This window comes from Globicephala melas, chromosome 2 (genome assembly GCF_963455315.2).
Source record: "Globicephala melas chromosome 2, mGloMel1.2, whole genome shotgun sequence".
Lineage (NCBI taxonomy): Eukaryota > Metazoa > Chordata > Mammalia > Artiodactyla > Delphinidae > Globicephala > Globicephala melas.
The window spans coordinates 37881889-37907811 of record NC_083315.2 but is presented as its reverse complement, the minus strand read 5'-3'; the positions used below and the strand labels follow the sequence as shown (position 1 = coordinate 37907811).

General features: G+C 36.2%; 1 protein-coding gene across 10 annotated transcripts in view; it reads left to right on the top strand.

Annotated features, from left to right (window-relative positions):
• FANCI (FA complementation group I) overlaps nucleotides 1–25923 on the top strand; it is a 76740-nt gene that overhangs the window by 8832 nt on the left and 41985 nt on the right. For 8 of the 10 annotated variants that reach the window (XM_030878647.2, XM_030878650.2, XM_060293858.1 and 5 more), the window contains 12 exons: nucleotides 103–175; nucleotides 10743–10873; nucleotides 11315–11471; nucleotides 11551–11608; nucleotides 13274–13315; nucleotides 13644–13767; nucleotides 14203–14288; nucleotides 15874–16000; nucleotides 19945–20037; nucleotides 20687–20823; nucleotides 22876–23056; nucleotides 24471–24558. In XM_030878647.2, the coding sequence (XP_030734507.1) occupies nucleotides 103–175; nucleotides 10743–10873; nucleotides 11315–11471; nucleotides 11551–11608; nucleotides 13274–13315; nucleotides 13644–13767; nucleotides 14203–14288; nucleotides 15874–16000; nucleotides 19945–20037; nucleotides 20687–20823; nucleotides 22876–23056; nucleotides 24471–24558 (1297 nt within the window). The remainder of the gene's footprint in view (nucleotides 1–102; nucleotides 176–10742; nucleotides 10874–11314; nucleotides 11472–11550; nucleotides 11609–13273; nucleotides 13316–13643; nucleotides 13768–14202; nucleotides 14289–15873; nucleotides 16001–19944; nucleotides 20038–20686; nucleotides 20824–22875; nucleotides 23057–24470; nucleotides 24559–25923) is intronic. The other 2 variants (XM_070044852.1, XM_060293861.2) reach the window with 2 other exon arrangements.

Genomic DNA, 25923 nt, shown 5'->3' with positions numbered 1-25923 from the left:
GGATATGAACTTGACAGATGTGTGTTTTTCATACTGGGAGTTTAGGTCATTCAGGTAGGGAAATTGTTGCCAGGGACTTGTAGCTTTTTCTTTTCTTTGCAGCTGGCTAATCTCCTTCAGAATCAGGCAGTGAAAGGAAAAGCTGCTGGAGCACTCCTGAGAGCCATCTTCAAAGGTAATAATAATGCCACTTCTCTCTCTCTGGATTCATTGGTATATTTGTTTACTTTGGGTGCATATTGCTACTTTTCTTACTGTTTGATGCCCCACTGAGACTTTTCTGTTTTGGGGATTTTACAGAATCAACTAAAGCAGCAGTCTCCTGTCTTGTGGACATAAATAATTTTGCTATAGGGGGTTGAAGTGGCTACCTGAGATTGGATTGCTGGTTTTGGAGCCTGTAAAGGATGCACGTCATAAAATCCGCTTTGATTTATTTGTGCTTTTAAAGTTGTGGAGAAGAGGACTTCCCTGGTGGTCCAGCGGTTAAGACTCCGTGCTTCCACTGCAGGCGGCACGGGTTCTATCCCTGGTCGGGGAAGTTCCGCAGGCCCTGCGGTGTAGCCAAAAAAAAAAATTGTGAAGAGAGCAGCAATGTTTAATAGTTAATCTGTGCTTAACAAAAGAGGCTAGGGTGCTCTGAGTTTTAATGAAATGGAGTATCTTAGGTGACTTACGTAGAGATTCTTCATTCCCAGTGGGGCATATTTTTATTCCATATCTTGAACAAGGGCCAGTTCTACATTGTTGCTGGTTGTGACTCATAGTTGTTTTATAAATTGTAGTAGAATAAAATTCTACAAGCAAAAATTAAAAGTCGCTTCACACTCTTAGCAGGTAATTTTAACTTGGTTTATTTTTCTTACCCCCTCGAGTAAATTGTGTCTCTCCTTGCAAGGGTTCAAAAACACATCTTCCTATGCATGAAAAAAAAATTTTTTTTAACATCTTTATTGGAGTATAATTACTTTACAATGGTGTGTTAGTTTCTGCTTTCTAACAAAGTGAATCAGTTATACATATGTTCCCATATCTCTTCCCTCTTGCATCTCCCTCCCTCCCACCCTCCCTATTCCACCCCTCTAGGTGGCCACAAAGCACCGAGCTGATCTCCCTGTGCTATGCGGCTGCTTCCCACTAGCTATCTGTTTTACGTTTGGTAGTGTATATATGTCCATGCCACTCTCTCACTTTGTCACAGCTTACCCTTCCCCCTCCCCATATCCTCAAGTCCATTCTCTAGTAGGTCTGTGTCTTTATTCCTGTCTTACCCCTAGATTCTTCGTGACTTTTTTTTTCTTAGATTCCATATATATGTGTTAGCATATGGTATTTGTCTTTCTCTTTCTGACTTACTTCACTCTGTATGACAGACTCTAGGTCCATCTACCTCACTACAAATAACTCAAATTTCGTTTCTTTTTATGGCTGAGTAATATTCCATTGTATATATGCGCCACATCGTTACCCATTCATCCAATGATGGACATTTAGGTTGCTTCCATCTCCTGGCTATTGTAAATAGAGCTGCAGTGAACATTTTGGTACATGACTCTTTCTGAATTATGGTTTTCTCAGGGTATATGCCCAGTAGTGGGATTGCTGGGTCATATGGTAGTTCTATTTGTAGTTTTTTAAGGAACCTCCATACTGTTCTCCATAGTGGCTGTACTAATTCACATTCCCACCAGCAGTGCAAGAGTGTTCCCTTTTCTCCACACCCTCTCCAGCATTTATTGTTTGTAGATTTTGTTTGTTTGTTTGTTTGTTTTTGTTTTGTTTTATTTTGTGGTACGTGGGCCTCTCACTGTTGTGGCCTCTCTCATTGCGGAGCAACAGGCTCCGGACCCGCAGGCTCAGTGGCCGTGGCTCACAGGCGCAGCCGCTCCGCGGCATGTGGGATCCTCCCGGACCGGGGCACAAACCCGCATCCCCTGCATCAGCAGGCGGACTCTCAACCACTGCGCCACCAGGGAAGCCCCATGTTTGTAGATTTTTTGATGATGGCCATTCTGACCAGTGTGAGGTGATACCTCATTGTAGTTTTGATTTGCATTTCTCTAATCATTAATGATGTTGAGCATTCTTTCATGTGTTTGTTGGCAATCTGTATATCTTCTTTGGAGAAATGTCTGTTTAGGTCTTCTGCCCATTTTTGGATTGGGTTGTGTCTTTTTGTTACTGAGCTGCGTGAGCTGCTTGTAAATTTTGGAGATTAATCCTTTGTCAGTTGCTTCATTTGCAAATATTTTCTCCCATTCTGAGGGTTGTCTTTTGGTCTTTTTTATGGTTTCCTTTGCTGTGCAAAAGCTTTTAAGTTTCATTAGGTCCCATTTGTTTATTTTTGTTTTTATTTCCATTTCTCTACGAGGTAAAAAATTTTTTAATTGGTTAAAAATTGGAAACTTGCTAAATGACTGTTTTGTAGAAATATCAGAGAAAAGGAAATAATGAAAGATCAAAAGCAGCTGTCTATACATGCTAAGTGACAGTAATAAGAATAAATGGAAGAAATAAGAGTAATTTCTTTCTTGGGTAGACATACCTGGAACAGATTATCATGGCTCCCACTTCTGTAAATAACCTTATTTTTACCTTATATAAAAACATAGATTTGGAAATCCTAGTTTAAAAGTATCATGAATTACCAAGTATATATGGACACTACCTCATAACCATTTTAATCCTGTTAAATCAATGGTGTAAACCAGTAGTTAGCTAATGATGACATTTTAGAAAATTGAGATATAATCCACATACTAAAAAATTCACCCTTTTAAAGTGTACATTTTTTGTTGAGATATAATTGACATTGTACAGTTCACCACTTAAAATAATGCATTTCAGTGGCTTTTAGTATATTCACAGAGTTGCACACCTATCACCACAATTTCAAGAATTTTTATTACCCCTAAAAGAAACCTTGCATCCCTTAGCTGTTGCTTCCCTAAACTTCTGTTCCGCGCCAGCCCTAAGAAACCACTCATCTACTTTCTGTCTATAGGTTTGCCTATTCTGGATATTTCATATAAGTGGAATCATACAATATGTGGTCCTTTGTGACTGGCTTTCACTTACCATAAGGTTACTAAGATTCATCCATGTTGTAGCCTGTATCAGTATTTCATTCCTTTTTATTGGTGAATAATATTCCATTTTATGAATATATCATACTTGTCCATTCATGAGTTGGTGGACAATTAGGTTGTCTACACTTTTGAGCAATTATGAATACTGCTACAAGTTTTTGTGTAGACATATTTTCATTTCTCTTTAGTAAATAAGAGTAGAATTGCTGGATCATACGGTAACTCCATGTTTAACTGTTTGGGGACTGCCAAACTGTTTTCCAAAGCTGCTACATCATTTTACATTCCCACCGGTACTGAAATAAGGATGCCCATTTCCCACATCCTCTGTCAACACTTGTTATTGCCTTTTTCATTCTAGCCATTCTCGTGAGTGTGAAGTGGTATCTCACTGTGGGTTTGATTTTCATTTCCCTGATGGCTAATGATGTTGCGTATCTTTTCTTGTGCTTACTGGCCATTTGTATATCTTCTTTGGAGAAATGTCTATTCAAATCCTTTGACCTTTTAAAAATTGGGTTGTCTTTTTATTACTGAGTTCTAATATTACTTTAAATATTCTGGATACAAGTCCCTTATTAGATATATGATTCACAAAATTTTTCTCCCATTCTGGTTGTCTTTGCACTTTTTTGATGGTATCCATTGATGCACAAAATTTTAATGCCTAATACTTAATTTTTTTGTAGCTTGCGCTTTTAGTTTTATATCTAAGAAGTCATTGCTTAATCCAAAGTCACAAAGATTTATACCTGTGTTTTCTTTTCAAAGTTTTGTAGCTTTAGCTTTTAAATTTAGATCCATTTTTAGTTAATTTTTGTATATGGTGTGAGGTAGGAGTCCAGGTTCATCTTTCCCCATTTTCAATAGCACCCTTATTGAAAATCAATTGCCCATAAATGTGATGGTTTCTTTTTGGACTCCCAGTTGTATTCCGTTGATCTAGGTGTCTCTCCTTATGTCAGTACCACACTGTCCTGATCAGAATAGCTTTGTAGTAAGCTTTAAAATTAGGAAGTGTGAGTCCTCTAACTTTTTTTCTTTTTTTAGGATTAGTTTGGATATTCTGGGTTCCTTGAGTTTCCATATGACAAGATTAGCTTGTCAATTTCTGCAAGAATGGAAGCTGGGGTTTTGGTAGTGATTTTGTTGACTCTATATATGAATTTGAAAAGTATTGCTATCTTAATATGTCTTCCATTAATGAACATGGAATATCTTTCCATTTGCTTAGGTCCTCTTTCATTTCTTTCAACAGTATTTTGTACTTTTCAGAGTACAAGTCTTACACTACTTTATTAATTTATTCCTGAGTATTTTATTCTTTTTGGTGTGATTGTAAATGGGATTGTTTTCTTAATTTAATGTTCTCAGTGTTCATTGCTAGTGTATAGAAATGCAATAGACTTTTGTATATTGATCTCATATCTTGCTACCTTCCTGTACTTGTTTATTAGCGCTAGTAGTTTCTTCTTTGTGGATTCCTTATAAACAAGATTATGTCAACTGTGAATAGATACTTTATTTCTATTTCAATCTAGATGCCTTTTCTTATTTTCTTACCTAATTACCCCAGTTGGAACCTTCAGTAGAATAGAATTGGTGAGAGTAAACATCCTTCTCTTGTTCCTGATCTCAGGGAAATCTTTCAGTTTTATATTATTGAGTGTGATGTTAGCTGTGGGTTTTTCATGGATGCCCTTTATCAAGTTAAGGAAGTTCCCTTCTATTCTTAGTTTGTTGAGTGTTTTTTATCATGAAAAGGTATTGGAATTTTCAAATGCTTTTTCTGTGTCTACTGAGGTGATCATGTGGTTTTTATCCTTTACTCTATTTCTATGGTATATTATATTGATTTTCATACATTGAACCACTCTTGTATTCTTGGGTTAAATCCAATTTGGTTATAGAGTATAATCCTTTTTAAAATGTTGCTGGGTTCAGCTTGCTAGTATTTTGTTGAGGATTTTTGCATCTGTAGTCACAAGGGGTACTGTTCATAGTTTTCTTAGGATGTCTTTGTCTGGTTTAGGTATGAAGATAATAGTGGCCTTGTAGAATGAATTGGGAAATGTTTCCTCCTCTTCTTTTTTTTCGAAGAGTTTGTGAAGGGTTGCAGTTAATTCTTTATATGTTTCGTGAATTCACCAAGGAAGCCATCTGGTTTTGGGCTTTTCTTTGTAGAAGAGTTTTGATTGCTAATTCAGTCTCTTTATTTATAGGTCTGTTGTGGTTTTCTATTGTCTTTTTTAGTCAGCTTTGATACTTTGTGTCTTTATAACAATTTATCCATTTCATATAAGTTTTGTAATTAATTGGTATACAGTTATTCATTGTATTACCTTATTCTTTTTATTTCTGTAAGATTGGTAGTAATGCCCCTCTTTCATTCCTGATTTTAGTAATTTGATTCTTCTCCCTTTTTTTCTTGGTCAGTCTGAAGATTTTTCAATTTTGTTCATCTTTTCAAAGAATAAGCTTTGGTTTTCTTGATTTTTCTCTATTCTTCTATTCTCTTTTATTTATGTCTGATTTTACTTTTATATTCTTTTCACTTGCTTTGAGTTTAGTTTCCTCTTTTTATAATTTCTTATGGTGGAAGATTGGGTTATTGATTTGAGATCTTATTTTTTAATATAGGTATTTACAACTATAGATTTCGTTCTAAGCACTACTTTAGCTGTATCCAATAGCTTTTGGAATATTGTGTTTTTGTTTTCATTCATCTCAAGGTATTTTTCTAATTTCTCTGTGCTTTCTTCTTTGACCCATTGGTATTTAAGATTATCTTAATTTCCACATATTTGTGAATTTTCCAGATTCCTTCTGTTATTGATTTCTAGTTTCATTCCACTGTGGTCACAGAACATAAATGATATGATTATAATCCTTTTAAATTTATTGAGAATTTTTTTATGGCCTAATGTGTGGTTTATCCTGGAGAATGCTCCATGTGCACTTGTGAAGAATGTGTCTTCTGTTGTTGTGTGTAGTGTTCTATATAGATGTTTGTTAGATCTGGTGTGTTCAAGTCTATTTCCTTGTTGATCTTCTAATTGTTGTTCTGTTGATTATTGGAAGTGGCGTGTTGAAGTCTCCAACTATTGTTGAATTGTCTATTTCACCCTTCAGTTCTGTTAGTTTTTGCTTTGTGTATTTTGGAACTCTTTTGTTAGGTGCTTATATGTTTATAATTGTTATGTCTTGATTCTTTTATCATTATAAAATGCCCTTTTTTGTCTTTAATAGTAATTTTTGTCCTAAAGTCTACTTTTTTCTGTTATTTTTAGAGCTACTTCAGCCCTCTTTGGTTATGGTTTTCATGGTATATCTTTTCTAAACAATTTGTATCTTTGAATCTAAATTGTGTCTCTGATTGACAGCACATAATTGGATTTTTAAAAATCTGTTCTGCCAATCTTTGCCCTTTTTTAAAATAAATCTATTTATTTTATTTATTTTTGGCTGCGTTGGGTCTTTGTTGCTGTGCGCAGGCTTTCTCTAGTTGCAGTGAGCAGGGGCTACTCTTCGTTTTGCACGGGTTTCTCATTGTGGTGGCTTCTCTTGTGGAGCATGGGCCTTAGGCGCACGGGCTTCAGTAGTTGTGGCTCGTGGGCTTAGTTGCTCTGCGGCATGTGGGATCTTCCCGGACCAGGGATTGAACCCATGTCCCCTGCACTGGCAAGCAGCTTCTTAACCACTGCTCCACCAGAGAAGTCCCAATCTTTGCCTTTTGATTGGAGTATCTTATCCCTTTACATTTACCATAATTGCTAAAAAAGTAGGATTGATATCTGCCGTTTTGCTGTTTGTTTTCTTTACGTCGTGTCTTTTTGTTCCTCTGTTAATACCTTGTGTGTTATATGTTAAGTAGGTGTTTTCTAGTGTACCATTTTAATTCCTTTGTAATCTTTTTCACTATTTTTTTCAGTTACTTTCTTAGTGCTTGCCTTGGCGATTAGAACTGACATCTTAACACATTATTGACCGGAGACATATCAATACATTTTTAGAGAGTGCTACAATTAACATCACCATGAGAAGTTGTTAGAGCTTGAAATTGATCAAGGGTTCATGAGACAACTTATGATTGTCATTATCATTCACATTTTGCTCCGTTTGGTTTTTGCTTCAATCTTGTGTATATTATAAATGTAAAATTTTCAAAAGTGACACATCATGAAATTTTGAGTGAAAAATTTTTTGGTGAATTTTATGCAGATACTTTCTCTGATTGTCCAAGTGGCATATATACTAGTGTCTCAGAAGATGATAGTTCTTCAGAATATAATTCTGATTCAGACGATGTGAGTATTAGACCAACAAAGAGACAAAAAACCTTAGTGATTGATTCTGATACAGAAAGTGAAAATGAAATTCATGGTGCAGGAGAATGCTCCTTTGCTTCTACAGAAGAGTGGCTTGAAGACAACATTTTACAAAAATTAGAATTTACAGGTGTGTCAGGTCTAACTATTGAATGTAATAACACACAAAGTGTTAGTGAAATAACAGAATTAATTTTTTGGCCAGCCAAAATAAAAGTCACCGGCCACATGCATTAGTTTCTGCAAAAATTCCCCTGGGCAATAATGAGTTAATTTATAACAATCTAGTTCAGATTAATACCAGCTTAGATTTAATAGTTATAAAACTTTGCTCTACATATAGCTTCATTCTCCCCCTTCCTCCTTTGTGCTATTATTGTCCTATAAATTACATCTTTACACATTTATTCCCACCAGTGCAGATTTATAATTGTTGTTTTATGCAGGTGTCTTATAAATCAGGAGAAAAAATAATTACAAAGTACATTTATACTGTCTTTAATATTTTCCTATGTAGTTACCTTTACTGATGTTCTCTGTTTCATGTGGATTCAAATTCTGTCTGGTGTTCTTTCATTCCAGCCTGAAAGACTCCCTTTAGCATTAGGGCAGGTCTTCTGGCAGCAAATTCTCTTTTGTTTATCTGGGAATGTCTTAATTTCTCCATTTTGGAGGGGTAGTTTTTCTGGCTATAGAGTTCTTGGTTGACAGTTTTGGAGGGATAGTTTTTCTGGCTGTTGAGTTTTCAGTACTTTGACTATGTTATCCCATTTCCTTCTGCCCTTCAATGATTTTTTAAAATGAGAAATCAGCTGTTAATCGTATTGAGTACTCCTTTTACCAGATGAGTTGCTTCTCTCTTGTTGCTTTCAATATTCTCTTCTTGTCTTTAACTTTTTTATTTAACTGTACAGTTCAGTGGCACTAAATGCAATAATTGCTCTATCTAGAACTTCCAGTATTATGTTGAATAGAAGTGGGAAAAGTGGGCATCCTTGTATTTTTCCTATCTTACGGAAAAGTTTTCAATCTTCACTTATTGGGTATGATGTTAAGTGTGGGTTTTTCACATATGGTTTTTTTTATGATGAGGCATCTTTGATTTTGATAGTTTGCTATGGTATGTCTAAATGTGGATCTCTTGGGTTTATCCTGTTTGGAGTTCTTTGAGCTTCTTGAATGTGGGTTTTGTTTGTTTGCTTTGTTTTTTTGGCTGCACTGTGCAGCTTGTGGGATAGTTCCCCGACCAGGGATTGAACCTAGGCCCTCGGCAGTGAAAGCCCAGAGTCCTAACCTCTGGACTGCCAGGGAATTCACTGAATGTAGATTAGTGTTCTCATTAAAATTGGGAAGTTTTTGGCCATTACTTCTTTTTTCTCCTTTCTCTCTTTCCTTTCCTTCTGGGACTTTCAGTATGTCTATGTTGGTATTCATGACGGGATCCCGCAGGTCTCTGAAGCTCTGATCATTTTTCTTCTTTTTCTTTCTGTCCCTGAGACTGGATAATCTCAATTGCTCTATCTTCAAATTCTCTGATTCTTTCTTCTGCCAGATCAGATCTCCTGTTGAGCCCCTCTAGTGGATTCTTCAGTTCAATTATTGTACTTTTTAATTCCAGAATTTTTGTTTGGCTCTTTTTTATAATTTCTGTCTCTTTATTGATATTCTCTATTTGGTGAAACATCATTCTTATATTTTCCTTTAGTTCTTTAGACATGGTTTCCTTTTGTTCTTTGAACATATTTAAAATAGCTGATTTCAGTCTTTGTCTAGTAAATCTAATATCTGGGCACTCTCAGGGACGGTTTCTATTGATTCCTTTTTTTCCTGTGTATGGACCATGCTCTTGTTTCCCTGTATGTTTTTTATTTTTTTGTTCCTGAAAACTGGACATTTTAAATGATATTTTGTGGGAATTCTGGAAATCAGATACCATCCCCCTCCCCCAGATCTGTTGTTGCTGTTGTGGTGTTGCTTTTGTTTTTATAGTTGTTCTTCTGAACTAATTTTGTGAAATATGTATTGTTTGTTGTGTATGGGCACTGTTTTATGTGGCCACTGAAGTGTCTGTTTGGTTAGCTTTGTGGTCAGCTAATGATTTGGCAAAGATTTCCTTTAAAATGCCTGGAACCAGTGAGTTTCCCAGCCTTTGCTGGGGGACCCTGTGCATGTCAGGTGCACACCTTCAGTTCTCAGGCAGGTAGCTTATAACTCCTCCTTAGCCCTTCTGCTTGTGTAGAGCCTCAGGATCATCCAGAGGTGAAAGATTAGGGTCCTCTTGGGTGTTGCCTGGCCATACACACAGCCCTTTCCATGTGCGCAACCCTAAGTATTTTCACGGCTTCCTAGGTTCCTAGGAATATGTCAGAATGTTTCAGAGTCCCCTCTGCACCTTTCTCCAGGCTTATATTTTAAGTTCTTTGGTCAGCTTGTTGCATGCCCAACTGTTATTGCTATCCAGGCAGCTGAAAAAGTTATCACTTGCAACTGGTTTAGACAAATGCCCCTGGTAAAAGATTGCACTGGGCAAGTTCTAAGTCAGGTCAAGTAAAGACAAGTCTTGCGAGTGAAAATTTCTAGGGAATAGCCAGACAGGTCAAATAATGACAGTTATCTGGGAACTGGGCTTTGGTGGAGCTCCAGTCATATTCTGTCCCCTCCAGAGGCTGCTAGACTGATGGCTTGTACCATGAGTGTGAACTGTTGGTTTTAAAGACTACTGGACTGGTGGGGGGCAGGGGTTAGGAGGTGGAATGAGGGCATGTTGAAACACAACAGAGCTTGCTATTCTCACTTAGATTCAGCTGTTTATCTTAAATAAACTCTCCCTGGATTGTTGCAAGTCTGGTTAATTTCCAGAATCCTGAACAAGTTGGTTTTCACTATTTTTGTTAGTGTTCTAGTTGCTTTTATGGAGGAGAGCATTTTCCAAGGTCTTTATTACTCTACATTCCTGCTGACATCAATCAGTGATGATGTTTTGAAGTGAAGTATGTTAAAGGCACTTAATTTGGGTTACTGGATCCCAGAAAAGCTCTAAAGTATATTAGAAGGTGTTCCTTCTTCTGCACTATAAAATTATTTAAAAAATTAATGACATGGGTGGAAGTAGAAAAGGTAATGTTTCAGTTTTCTGTCTAAATTAAATACTTTTTCAAAGCTCCTAAATATTGCTGTTCTAAACACCATAGTAATAAGTAGTTTGATAATTCTGTTTCTATATTCAACTACAAAGCGGTTTGTTTTTCCTGTTTACCCTTCAACCTTGTAAGAATTCTGCCTTTTTTCTTTCTTTGTTTCTGTACCACCTGTTTAAAACAATAAGGTTTCCCCTGTTCTGAGGAAGCTGGAGCTCTTAGGAGACTTAAGATATACAGTTGTTGTGTCCAATTGTTGGAATCGGGGGATTTGCAGAAAGAAGTAGCATCTGAAATCATAGGATTACTAATGCTGGAGGTGAGATGGAAAACAAAAACTTTTTTGGTTTTGGGTGGATTTTGGGGGGTTTGTAATTTGTTGAGGGAGGGAAAACTTAAGTGTGCCAAACCTACCATAGCTCCTATTTATGAATAAGAACTACTGTTATCAAACAAAATAGTTGATGGATGAGCCATAAACCATTTAGATGTTTACGTTACATTTCTGGTATCATGGACATGTATCTCTTTGAAGAGTTGGCGTATTTGAAAACATCAGGGAACTGGTGGAAGATCCTGATCTATGAAATCCTTTACAATTATGTTTATACCAGAGCAGAATGATTCCCTGAATCACTTATAGGACCAGTTCTAGGTTTCAATGCCAGTTCTATTAATTCAGCAAAAGAGTATTTCTTAGAAAGAGATATCAAACATTTAGATTTCTGCTTAACATTTTTTTAATCCCATCAACTTCTAGGTTCACAATTTTCCAGGAGCATTATTGGTTGAATTAGCCAGTGAGTTTGTTGATGCTGTCAAACAGGGCAACCTAACGAATGGAAAATCTTTGGAGCTATTACCCATCATTTTCACCGCCCTTGCTACCAAAAAGGAAAATCTAGCTTATGGAAAAGGTAATTTTCTTCCAATCTTAGTGGCTTTTACTCTCTTCACTGAATTAAATTTATTCCTCAGTGTATTTTGCATTTCTAGGTGAACTAAGTGGGGAAGAATGTAAGAAGCAGTTGATTAACACCCTCTGTTCTGGCAGGTGAGTCTTATTAATGTGTAGAACCTTCTCAGGACTACAAGTGACCAAAAAAAGAATTATCATTTATTTTAGGAATTTAGACCACTCAAGTTTTTAGTCCATTTTGGTTTATGGTCTACCACTATAAAACCATTTAGTCTGTGATGAATTTTTGAGAGAGATTATTTACTGTATTCTCTGTTCTAAGACTATACATATAGTTTCTATTTACTTGACTCTCCATCTTAACACAGCAGTTTATCCCTATAGCAGTATTTGGAGTCCCAAGGTCCTTAAGGCTGGAAAGTCACCCTACCACTATCTTTTATATTTTTTTGAGGGAGTGAGATATATAAGTGATGTATCTTTAAACCAGAAATATGAGAATCTACCCTAAGGAGAAATTGCAACATATAAGAAAATCTTCATACATGAACATTTCAACACAGAAATTTGTGACCAACTTAAGCATACAATAATGGAGATATGTAAGTTATGGTATGTAAGCTATGTATCAATAAGTTAAGGTAGAGCCATTCCATGTAACTTATAGCCATTAAAAATGAAGTATATAAAGACATACATCAAAGATGAAAAATTCTTACTATATATATATTATATATATATATCTGTGTGTGTATATTTATAGTAAGAAATCCTTAATATATATATATTTTTTTAATTAATTATTTTTGGCTACATTGGGTCTTTGTTGCTGTGTGTGGGCTTTCTCTAGTTGTGGTGAGCAGGGGCTACTCTTTGTTGCGGTGTGCGGGCTTCTCATTGCAGTGGCTTCTCTTGTTGCGGAGCAAGGGCTCTAGGCACGCAGGCTTCAGTAGTTGTGGCTCGCAGGCTCTAGAGCACAGGCTCAGGAGTTGTGGCGCACGGGCTTAGTTGCTCTACAGCATGTGGGATCTTCCCGGACCAGGGCTCGAACCCATGTCCCCTGCATTGGCGGGCGGATTCCTAACCTCTGCGCCACCAGGGAAGTCCCTTACAGAAATAATTTTAGGCATGAATCAGCACATGTATATTTATCCATTTATTTGTTTTTAATTACCCAAAAGAGTTTATTCATTACATTGTAATATACCTTTGATTTTTCATTTAACACATGTTCATGTCAGCATATACCACTTTACATCATTCTTTTTAATAGTTCCATAGTATTCTGTTATAATATTTGGCTAGTGTCCAATTGTTAGATTATTTGTTTTTTGCCGATAAATAATATTTGGCTATTTGGTTTTTTGCTATTATAAAAAGTGTTGGAATTAACATCCTTATATGTCTAGGTGACCTTTTATAAGCATGTACATGGAATATATTTCTAATAGTAAGTTGGGTGGGTCTTTGGTTATGTGCATTTTTAAAGTTGCTAAGTAGTATTGCCAACTTGTCTTCCCAGAAGGATTATATCAGTGTACATCCCCTAAAACGGTATGTTAAGTACTTGTTTCCCAAAATCTCACCAGCACTGAATATCATCAGAGTTTGATTTTGCCAGTCTGATAGGTTAAAAGCTGTTATTTCATTGTTTTAAATGTCATTTCTTTGATTTTGTTTCCCAGTGGTACCAAATCAAACTTGAAATGGCCCTAATTTTTTCCTCCTTACTAATTTTACAAAGTAATATGTAAATAAGTTTAAATGACATAAACTTCCTTTGTCAATTTCTTTAATCAGATGGGATCATCAATATGTAATCCAACTCACCTCCATGTTCAAGTAAGCATCATCATTCCCTTTTCTTTTTATATCCTGCTATGAGAACTTAGCTACTAGAAACTGAAATGTAGCAAGGTCAAATACCACTGTTCCCTAAATAAGAGTATCGGTACCTCTGTTTTCTGTTACAGAATTTACCCCCACTCTTTTTTGCTTTGATTTCTTATTTAAAGTATAACTTTATGATTTTTTTTCCAAGATAACTTTGCTTAGGTAAGGTTATTGGTCCCCTTTAAGGTTCTGCATTAGAGAAAAATCAAAAGAGGTAGTTATAGTATTCTAATATCTCCCAAATTAGGCTCTGATCTTTAGACTCTTTGATCCACAGGGATGTCCCTCTGACTGCAGAAGAGGTGGAAATTGTGGTGGAAAAAGTGTTGACGATGTTCTCCAAATTGAATCTTCAAGAAATACCACCCTTGGTCTATCAGCTTCTGGTTCTCTCCTCAAAGGTATAAATGAAAAATTTGCTTTTTTTTTAACTCTGGTGAAATGCCCAGTTAGTACCATTCAGCTTATTCATACTCTTGTTTTATATACTAGGGCATAGATGCTTTTATTTCATGTATGATGATTTGATCTAGTAAAAAGGTCATGGCCCTCAACCAAAGTAAACATACATTATCTCTTGTAGTACCACATTTTGTGTGTGTGTGGTAGTAAAAGGGATAAAGATTTCAGAAAGGGTGGACTATAGGCCCCTTAAAATCTGATATTAAGATGTATTTCAAACTCAATTTCAACATGAAAGTGTTCTATAAATTCTTAGTGTGACTCTAGGTTATAATTTATTTAAATTCATACTTGAAAATCCTTCAAGCTGAAAAGAACTTTAAGTTCAACTTGCCCTTTATGGAGAGACCTTACTTATTTTGTATTTTTTTCAGGGAAGCCGGAAGAAGGTTTTGGAAGGAATCATAGCTTTCTTCAACAAGCTAGATACGCAGCACAGTGAGGAACAGAGTGGTGATGAGTGAGTATCACAGTATAGAAATAAAATCATTTTTCCAAATTCATCTTATTGTTATCTAACTGTTCAGTCCATACCTTCACTTCAGCACAGAATTTCCCTAGTCCCCTTAGCTGCTCAGTAATAAAATTAAAAGAATAATGCAGTCTCTTCAACTCTTTCATTTTAATCTTTCCAGGAAAACAGCAATAATTATTCTGTAAATTGCAAGCTTAAAAGCTATTTAAGTGTTTACTTTGTGCCAGAAACTATTTGGCCCTAGGACTACAGTGATGAACCAGTCAGACAAGGTTCCTGCTCTCATGGAGATATTTCAACGAGAAGAGAAAAGAAAAGAAATAACAAAAATATTAGAGTGAAAAGTGTTATGCGTATATTTCAAATGGATGATGTGACAGTGACAGTATAGCTACTTTAGGTTGAGTGGTCAGGGAAAACTTCTCTGAGAAGGTGTTATTTTAACTGAAGCCTAAATGGTAAGAGCCACAATATATAGATCAGGAAAAAGCACATTCTCAGTTGGTGGAACAGTTAGTGCAAAGGCAGGACACAGCATGATGTGACTGAAAAAGAGGATTTTTTTTTGAAACAAATACTTAACAGAGTGCTTGCTCTGTGCCAAGTGCTGTTCTAAGCACTTTAAACCTTACAGCAACTCTCTTTTGCCTCTGTTTTATGCATATAGAAACCAAGGCACAGAGAAATTAAGGAATTTCCAAGGGTTATGTAGCCATAAATTGGTGGACCTGGGATTTGAATTCAAGCAGTTTGGCTGCAGAGTTCGTGCTTTTAATCCTGTTTCAGCCTACTGCTTCTAATCTGGAATAACTTTTAGTTATTTGGCTTGAGCAATTGATTAGAAGGTGGTCTTGTATACTGAGTTAGGAAAGACTGACAAAAAGCAAGTTTAGGGGGAAATAAGCTCAGTTTTGACCATGTAAGTTTGAGATGTATATTAGTATCCCATATGGAGGTGTTGAGCAGGCAGTCTGGGGTTTTAGAGGTCAGGACAGGAAATACAGATTGGAAAGGACTAAAGCCTTCAGACTGGATAGGGTCACCTAGGGAAATCGTGAAGAGAAGAGAAAGAAACCCAAGATTGAGCTCAGAGGCATTCACCATTTAAAGGGAGGATGAGCCAGCACAAATAATTAAGAGGCCAGTGACAATGCCCCAGAAGCTAAGAGAAGAAAGTGTTTCAAGAAAGAAGGGGTCAACTGTGTCAAATCTGCTGAGGCTTTAATTAAGATGAAATTTGGTTATTGGTTTTGACAGTGTACAGGTCATTTGATTATTCTTGCAAGGGCTACAAATAGCATTGGAAAGGGAGGTTAGGGAGGGGACAGAAGCCTAATTGAATTGAATTGAACTGGGAAGAGGTAAAGAAGTGGAAATAATGACTGTAGACAGTTCTTTCAAGAAGTTTTGTAAAAAAGGAGCAGAGAATGAGACAGTAGATTTTGTACTTTGTGCCTGCCTCCAGTGATCATATTAGTTCAGCTTGAGTTTTTCTGTTTGTTCATATGAGCATATGCACTGTTGTCTCTTTCCCAAACTATAGCTCATACCGTTCTGTTGAATCTTTTAGGCTGTTGGATTTTGTTACTGTACCATCAGGTGAACTTCGTCACGTGGAAGGCACCATTATTCTACACATTGTGTTTGCCATCAAGTTGGACTGTGAACTAGGCAGAGAACTACTGAAACTCCTAAAGGTAGCCCCACACTCTTAAGGAGATCCAGGATCTCTTTATGAAACAGGGATGTTTGAACTCAAGCCTCTTTTATGCTGGTTAATGACAGGAAACAAATACATAGAAATATTGTAGAACTACCCTGGGTCTAGAGGATCTCTTTTTTTTTACTTTGAAAGTGGAAGATATATGATATCACTACATTCTTAAGCAAGTTCTGTTTTAAAACCATACCTTAAGTGTTTTAGTGTTTAAAAAGAAAAAAAAAGGTGAAGACTGTTCAGCAGGAAACTCAAAATTTAACCTTAACTCCATTATTCTATGAGCTTCAGTCTTGACCTCTGTTTCCGTATTTGTGAATTGGGGAAATTGCCTATTTCTAGTAATATATTGTGAGGTTTTGTGAAGCTAAGTCATTCATCATTAAATATTTGTGAAGTAGTAAGATAAAAATTAGAAATGTTTTGAACTCTTTTTAAGTATTTTGCTACATTTACCTTATCTCATTTTCTCACAAGTATAGATTTTTTTCTGAACCATTTAAAAGAAGAAATCATGACCCTTCAATGCCTGAATACTTCCACAGATGTCTCCTAAGAATAAGGATTAATACCTTTTCATTGAGTTTTTTGAAGCATCCAGCCCAGTTTTCTTGTGTCTCTCATTGTCAGATTTGTCTTTTTCCTCATGATTAGATTCAAGTTAAACATTTTTGGCAAGAATATGTCATAAGTGATGTTGTATACTTTCTCTTGTTGGGGTCAGCAAACTTTCTCTAAAGGGACAGACACTAACTATTTTAGGCTTTGCAGGTGATATGGTCTCTGTCAGTGCTACTCAGCCCTACTGTTGTAGCAGGAAGGCAGCCAGAAACAACACATAAATGAATGACTGTGGCTGTGTGCCAATGAAACTACATGGGCACTGCAATTTGAATTTTATTTAATTTTCGTGTGTCACAGAATATTATTCTTCCTTTGATTTTTTTTTCCCCTCAACAATTAAAAAAGTGAAAATCAGTCTTAGCTCATGGGCTGTACAAGATTAGGTGATGGGCTAGATTTGTCCCAGAGGCTGTAGTTTGCCAACCACTATTCTATTGCATTATGTCAGAAGCCTCATAGTATCAGGCAGTCTTAGCCAAATCATTTGATCAGGACAATGACCATCAGGTTTCTTCATTTGCAAAGGTATATGTTTCCCTTTGTAATTAGAAAGTAATCCATGGGATCATAATTCGAGGCATGCGAAAATTCTTTTCCTCAGCAACCTTTCACACAGTGGATTTTGTTTTCCCGTCTACTGATGATTCTTGGCCTAAATCACTAATTATACTCGGAGTTGCAAAATAGTAGAATTAAGATTAGAAAATTTTAATTCTGTCATTCCTTCTACATTATTAGCTGGTTTTCTTCTGTGAAAAGAGCCACCCCCCATTTTTTTGGATATTGTTATGCAGCCAATGAACCTTTTAAAATTCAATCTGCTCGTATGCAGTACCCAAAGTGACCCATATTTGGCTAATTGGATCCTTGAAGTAGGCTTATGTGTCCTTCTAACATGGCCCCATTAGTCTTTGAGCACTTCTGTGGCATAAGCTATCCAAGACACACTTGTACTTTCCTTACCCGATCCTGATTTCTCTAAGGAGCCTTGGGTCCCTTTTGTAGGAAAGGATATTTAAAGACCATGATGTGGGAACTAGCCTTTGAAGCTCCTTTGTCTTCTCTGTATCTGTTCACTCTTCTTTTTATTTAGGTTTACAGTAACTATATTATTGATCTTTTCAAAGAACCAGCTTTATCGACTGTTTTATATTTGTTTGTTGGTTTTCTGTTTTATTCATCTTTGATTTTATATTTATTCCTTTTTTTCTTTTTTTTAATTGATTAATTTATTTGTTTTTATATTTGGCTGTGTTGGGTCTTCATTGCTGTGCACAGGCTTTCTCTAGTCAGCAAGCCAGGGCTACTCTTCATAGCAGTGCATGGGCTTCCCATTGTTGTGGCTTCTCTTGCTGCGGAGCACAGGCTCTAGGCGTGCGAGCTTCAGTATTTGTGGCACACAGACTCAGTAGTTGTAATGCACGGGCTTAGTTGCTCTGCAGCATGTGGAATCTTCCTGGGCCAGGGATCAAACCCGTGTCCCCTGCATTGGCAGGAGGATTGTTAACCACTGCTCCACCAGGGAAGCTGTATTCCTTTTTTTCTTTTGTTTCTTGTCATTTCTTTCAGGGCTCAAAGATCTATTTTTTAAGCTTTATTGAGGTGCAATTTACATAACATAAAATACACCCATTTGGGGCTTCCCTGGTGGCACAGTGGTTAAGAATCTGCCTGCCAATGCAAGGGACATGGGTTCAAGCCCTGGCCCAGGAAGATCCCACATGCCGTGGAGCAACTAAGCCCGTGCGCCACAACTACTGAGCCTGAGCTGTAGAGCCCACAAGCCACAACTGCTGAGCCCACGTGCCACAACTACTGAAGCCTGTGCGCTTAGAGCCTGTGCTGCACAACAAGAGAAGCCAGGACGATGAGAAGCCCACGCACTGCAACAAAGAGTAGCCCCCACTCACTGCAACTAGAGAAAGCCCACGCACAGCAACAAAGACCCAACACTGCCAAAAAAAAAAAAGAAAAAAAAATACACCCATTTTAAGTGTGTAATTCATTGATTTTTCATAAGTTTACCTAATTGTGCAACCATCATCATAATTCAGTTTTAGAACATTTTCATCACCTTGTAAGATCCTTCATGCCTGTTTCTATAGATTTACCTTTCCTGATTTCATATAAATAGAATCATACAATATGTAATCTTCTGTGTTTGGCTTCTTTCATTTAGCATAATTTTCGAGGTTTATCCATGTTGTAGCACTTACAAGTATTTCATTCCTTTTTATTGTTAAATAGTATTCCGTTGTATAGACATATCCATTGTTTAGCTGTTCACCAGTTGATGGACATTTGAGTTTTTACTTTTTGGCTATTATGAATAATGCTGTTGTGAACATTCACATGCATGTCTTTGTGTGGACATATGTTTTCATTTCTCTTGGGTAGATACCTACAAGTGGAATTTCTGGGTTATGTAATACATTTATGTGTCTCTCTCTCTCTCTCTCTCTCTCTCTCTCTCTCTCTCTCTCTATATATATATATATATATATATAAAATTTTTTTCTTGGCCATGCCGTGTGGCATGTGGGATCATAGTTCCCTGACCAGGGATCGAACCTGCGCCCCCTGCAGTGGAAGCACGGAGTCTTAATCACTGGACCACTGGGGAAGTCCCATATGTTTATAATTTAAAGAAACTACCAAATTGTTCTCCAGAGTGGCTACATCATTTTACATATCCGTCAGCACTGTATGAGGGCTCCTGTTTATCCACATCCTGGCCAACATTTGTTACTGTCTTTTTTTTTTTAATATACCTATTCTAATAGCTGTGAAACAGTATCTCATAGAGGTTTTACTTTGCAGTTCCTTAGTGACTGATGATAACCAAACATCTTTTCATGTGCTTATTTAGTTGTTCTGATATCTTTGATGAAATGTCTATTCAGATCTTTTGCCCATTTTTTGATTGTGACTTAAAGAGTTTTAAGAATGCTTTGTATATCATAGGTACAAGTCCTTTATCATGTATGTAATTAGCAAATATTTTTTTCAGTCTCTGGCTTGTTTCATTTTCTTAATGGTGTCTTTTGAAGCACAAAAGTTTTGATTTTTAATGAGATCCAATTTATCAGTTTTTTCTTATATAAATTATGTTTTTGTTATTGTATCTAAGAAATCTTTAATCCAAAGTCTTGAAGATTTCCTACTGTGTTTCCTTTTAAAAGTTTTATAGTTTTAGCTCTTATATTTAGGTTTCTGATCCATCTAAGGACTTGTTTTTAAGTAGGATATATTATTCTTTTCAGATGTAAGTTATGACTCCTTTTTGATTTATTGTTCTAGGCAGGACAGCAAGGAGATTTCGGTAGTAATATATGTCCTTTCAGCATTGCCCTCTTCCTCTCTGTAACAAGAATACAAAGATTTGAGGAACAGGTATTTATGAATGACTTTTTGGTTCCTTCTGTAGTTGATAAAGTGTACAATAGTCTGTTTTTTTTAAATTATCTTTTCCTAAACAATTCCACTCTCACCCTGCCAGCAGCATATTCCCCTATAAGAATGTAGGCCCACACTGTTCTCTCTGGGCTGCTTGAAGACTTCTTCAGATACTTGGTTTATACCTCCACTTCCTATTGTGTGGTAAGCCAGGTGGCGAGATGGGAATAAGAGTGGAAACATCACACAGTCCAAGTAGCAAGAATGGGAAGTTTAGCTGGGTATTCATTGCAATTGTATTATGTTGTAGCTTTCTAAGAAACTGTCCCTGATCAACTTGAAATTAATGAGAATCTGTTATTTGAAAGAATGAAAATATAAAAAATCCTTTACCCTTTTTTCTCATATGTGTTTCTCTGGTTGTGGGTAATATTGATTTTTAGCCCTTTTTCTCTCAAGGAAGACCTGTCTTCAGCTCTTTTAAGTTCCCACTGAAAGTCATAATTTTTGTATCATACTCATCAGTGAAACAGTTGTCATAGGGATATGAGTGTATGGCAGCAAGTAGGAACAGTTACAGGGTTAAGATTCTATAGTATGGGCTATCATTTTTTGCTTCATTTTCCTATTTCTTTCATTATATTAGGTATTTGACCTTTTAAAGTCTTTGGTTATAAAAAGCTTTAAGGATCTTCAGCTTCTCCAAGGCTCAAAATTTCTTCAGGATCTAGTTCCTCATAGATGTTGTGTTTCAACCATGATCTTGGAAGTGGTAAAGAATAGGTAAGTTCATGAACCATAAGGTTCATAGGGTATTTAGTGTTAAGATCAGAAGATCCTTGAATCCCAAGGGCTGAGTTCTTGGCCACCTTGATAGCAAGGATACAAAACTGAAGTAGGTACCTTTGCTCCTTTCATGCTATTTCCTTTAATGCTATTACTACTCTACTGGCCTGAGTCTTCATTGGCTTTTTAGGTGAGTAGAAAACTGATTTTTATTTACTTTAACTGTTGGGAGTTTGGGACTGATGGATGGAATTGAATTAGCAGTTTTAGACAATTAAATTATTAGCAGTTTTAGGCAAATCCATTTTAGATCAAATTGAAAAAACTGGTAACCATCCTGGTTGTTACTTTCATGTTTAATGTTGTATTTCAGAATATATGTTAGCTGTTATAACGGTCTTTACTGTGTCATGCTTTGTCTGTGGTTTGTCTCCATGGTTTGCTATATTTAGCTCTATTGGCATACTTTGTGTTTACCTGCAGATACTTAGAGGTGCAGAACATTAATGTACTAGGAAAAAAAATCACCTATGAACCAATAAAACTTCCAGGTTATACTTACCTCCCCTGTTTACCAATCATGTATGAGCTCTTTCATGTTACAGATAAACATTTTGTAGCAGACCGACTACAACTGTCTCCTCCCTCCAAGATGGTAACTTTAGCCCACAGCAAACATTTCTCCACTTCATTCTTGTTGAGATTATTAACAGACTATACTTATTTAGACTTCATAATTTTACTGGTTTCTTTGTTTACATCTTATCTTTTGAACCTCATACTTTTCACTTGGAGATATGCCATAAGTATATATTTTTTGCAGTAATCCTTTCGGATATGGTTTGTGGATAGTAAACTTTTCATATCTGAAAATGTCTTTGTTTTGCTCTTCCACTTGAACAGAAATAGTTGGACGAGGTTTAAAATTCTGAGTTTATAATCAGTTTCACGTTGTCTTTTTGCATCTAGAATTGCTGATGAAAAGTCTGATGGTTATCTGATTCTTGTATTATTTTAGATAATCTGTTATTTTTCTTCATGGGAACTTTTAAGACTTTATTTTTATCCTTTATCTTCTGAAATTTAACACAATTTGTGTTTAGGTAGGTTCCTTTTTAATTCATTTCTGTTTGGTAATTGGTGTGCCCTCTCACTGTAAGGAGTCATGTCTTTCCTAAACTCTGTAATGATTTTCTTCTATTTTCTTTGAGTACTGTCTCCCCTTTTTCTCTCTTATTAACTGTTGGAATTTCTTGATCTGTGTGCTGTATCTCTTAATTTTTCTTTCACGTTTTTCATATTTTTGTCTTTTTGTGTCAAGTTCAACAAAAATTCCTTAGCTCGCTCTTCTCAATAATTATTTCTTCAGCTCTGCCCATTTTATTCTTAGGTCCATTTATTGAGTTTTTCACTCTATCCGTCATGTTTTTTATTTCCAAAATTTCTAATTGGTTCTATTTTCATAACAGTTCATTTTTTGTTTCATGCTATAATACTCTTTCTTATTTCTCTGAGGATATTCATTAGACTTTTAAAATCTTCTCTTTGTTCCATTAACCTTTTCCCTTAGCGATTAGTTGTCTTCATTGAGTTTGGTGCTTCTCTTTCGTGGTGATATTGTTTTCTTGTATTCGGTGGTTATTGCTTATCTCCTTATTATCGTTTTTGATATTCCCCATTAGTTTGTCTGAGAGTGCTGTATCTTTTAACACATTCTGCCTCTGTGACTTGAGGATAGTGGTAGGGTGTACCAAGGGCTAATCTTCTAGGTGTGGCATTGCCCTAATCCTCCAGCATGTTGTCATCCTCTCAGAGTGCTGCTCTGCTTCATATGTTTTTTAATGTTCTGTAGTTTTTGGATTTTCTTGGTGTTCTGTTGGTAGAGATTGCTTGCCTACCATTCCCATTACTGTTCATTAAGAAATTCAGAATTTATGTGGAGTGTTGGTTATCCAGGTCAAGTTTGGGAAATACGTAACACGGCAGAGAATATAGAGGTAAGGTATTTTACTAAGTTTTTCTTCTTAACTAAACTTTGTTTTCTTGCAGTGTTCACAGTTGGGATCATGTTACTCAGGGCCTGGTAGAACTTGGCTTCATTTTAATGGATTCCTATGGGCCAAAGAAGATTCTTGATGGAAAAACTATTGAAGCCAGCTCAGGTCTTTCTAGAATGCCAAACCAGCATGCATGTAAGCTGGGAGCTAATATCCTGTTGGAAACTTTCAAGGTGAGACTCTAGTTTAGCAACCATTCCCTAATAAATAGGGCATTAACTTGGGAGTCTGGGGGACAGGGCAATTTGAGTATGTAGCAGTTTCCCAGAACAGAGATTGGGATAGTAATTGAAACATTATAGACCCAGTTTGATGGAATACGTACTTTCTCACTCTTTATTTATATGAGATTTTCATTTATTCTAATTTCTGTTCTTCCTGACCATGTTTTAGAAGTTTGAATATAAGTTAACTTCCTCATGATTTCCTCTTCTTCCTCTAGCAGTAAATCATTTCTGGGTTTTTAAAATTCCCTTATACAAAAAATAATCTTTTAGGTTGCTGTAGAACATCAAGCTTGAAGAATCATTCTTAATGGTTCATTGTTTTTGAAGAACCAAATTGGGGAATTTACAATCTTTTAATTCATTACCATATTATGGCTATCATCTCAATCTTAATTTCTGAAATAGCTTTCAAAAATTCATTTCAAGTTCAAAAAAGATCATATCTGAGACTAAACAAATTTGCTTTGCCAGTGATTTCTCTAAGACATCTTCTTTACATTCAGTTGTTCACTGTATCTACACAACAAACGTATCTGCTGAAAATGTTATTTGGAGGCCAATTTAAATGTAAATCTGATGTTCCATGAAGTGAATGTCATATAATAGTCCTTGAGAGTTGTGTATTAGATACATATGACTCTCCTTAACCATAATCTGATTAAAAACATTCTTAGAATAAGAAAATGGTTTTTGTTTTTAAATTAATCTTTTTTAAAACTAAGAAGGTTCCACTTGATTTCACACAGATGTTGGCTTTGCCAAGGTATCTATAGAATATAGAATTTACTAATAATCAAATTATTAGTCCAGGGTCTGAAAGTAATTAGTCTGTATCCCAAAGTTATCAAGTTCAGGTATGAAATTTAACTAAAATTCAAGTAAAAATTCAAAACAGGTTGTTTTTTAGGCAGTTGCTCTGCTTGTAGAAACTGAGGAAGGGCTTGATGAAGATTTTCTAGGTTTTCAGAAATTTTCATGGGCTTTTAAATTTTAAAATAAAAGTTGTGCATACTGTCAGGAATATGGACGTTGGCATGTAATAGATACCTAGGTAGAATTATTCCTGTTTGATGCTGGACCTTATATGTAGCAGTACTTTCATATGATTTCTCTTTTAGGCTAATAAAAGTTTGCCCTGCTAGTGAATTGTCTGAGCACAGAATGAGGGTAGAATTGAGTGATTCTTTCCCGATGATTCACATTATATTTGTCTTTGAAATAAACAGTCCAGTTTTGCCCATATTCAAACTATTCTTTTTTTTTTTTTCAAACTATTCTTTAATCTGCCTAACATGCATTGATATAATTGTAAGCTGAAGGTCACCAAGGAATATTTTATTGGTTCTTCTGTTCTTTTTAGATCCATGAGATGATCAGACAAGAAATTCTGGAGCAGGTCCTCAACAGGGTTGTTACCAGAGGATCCTCCCCCATCACTCATTTCATAGGTATTGAACTTTGGAAGGGTGGATAAAGTTGTCAGGAACATTTTTATTTAAATGTCATAACGCTTTTGGTTCTGGAAAAAAATGTAATGATACAGTAGATTGACATCTTTAATGACATCTTTGATTATGATGCCAGTAAAACATAAATGCATTTATATTGTCTATGGTTGTCAAGAAGGAAAAGAGCATATAACTAATGAGTGAACTTCTGTCTTGCATCAACTTTCTCTCTTTTTTGTTTGAATACTTCTCAGGTGAGTGCTGTCCTTCTGCTGTCACTCAATGACTTCCCGTTCTCTTAACCCTTGACATTCGTTTTTTGTTTTTTTGTGTTTTTTTTTGGCGGTACGCGGGCCTCTCACTGCTGTGGTCTCTCCCGTTGCGGAGCACAGGCTCCGGATGCGCAAGCTCAGCGGCCATGGCTCATTGGCCCAGCCGCTCCACGGCATGTGGGATCTTCCCGGACCGGGGCACGAACCCGTGTCCCCTGCATCGGCAGGTGGACTCTCAACCACTGCGCCACCAGGGAAGCCCTAACCCTTGACATTCTGACTTCAGTACTGGTCTCTTTGGTGACCTCTGAATGTTTTGCTCTTTTAATACATATATCCTAATGTCTAAATCCACTGGTCTTTTCTTAATCACCAACTTTCTTAATTTCTCTATCATTCTACACTGTTTACAACTCCCCTGAAGTTGATAACTGTAATAATTTGCATCTTATCCTGCCTATGATCAGTTTTTTTTTCTTCTTTAGTGATTCCTTTTCTTTCTTCTATCCTTAAATGTCAGGGTTCTCCAAAGCTCTGTACTTGACACTTCATTCTACTTTTTTTCTTTCTTTACAGCTTTATTGAAGTATAATTGAGGTACAACAATGTCCACATATTTAAAGTATAACAGTTTGGTAACTTTTGACATACATACACACCAGCGAAACAGAAAGTATCACCACAGTCAAAATGAACATATCTATCACCCACAAATGTTTCCTGGTGCCTCTTTGTAATTTGTTCCTGCATCCCTCTCTTCCTTCCCATCTCTTATCTCTAGTCTGGTCTGCTTTCTGTCACTATAAATTTAAAAAATTTTATGTAAATGGAATCCTACAGTGTGTACTCCTTTTTTTTTTCCTTTCTTTTTGGTCTGACTTCTTTCACTCAGCATAATTCTTTTGAGATTTTTCTGTAGTTGTCACACGTATCAATAATTGATTTCCTTTTTATTGTTAGTATTCCCTAATACGGATATAACCACAATTTATTTATCCATTCACCTGTATGCAGGTTTTTAGGTTGTTTCTAGTTTGGGGCTATCACGAATAAAGCTGCTATGAACATTAATGTGTAAGTCTTTCTGAGGATG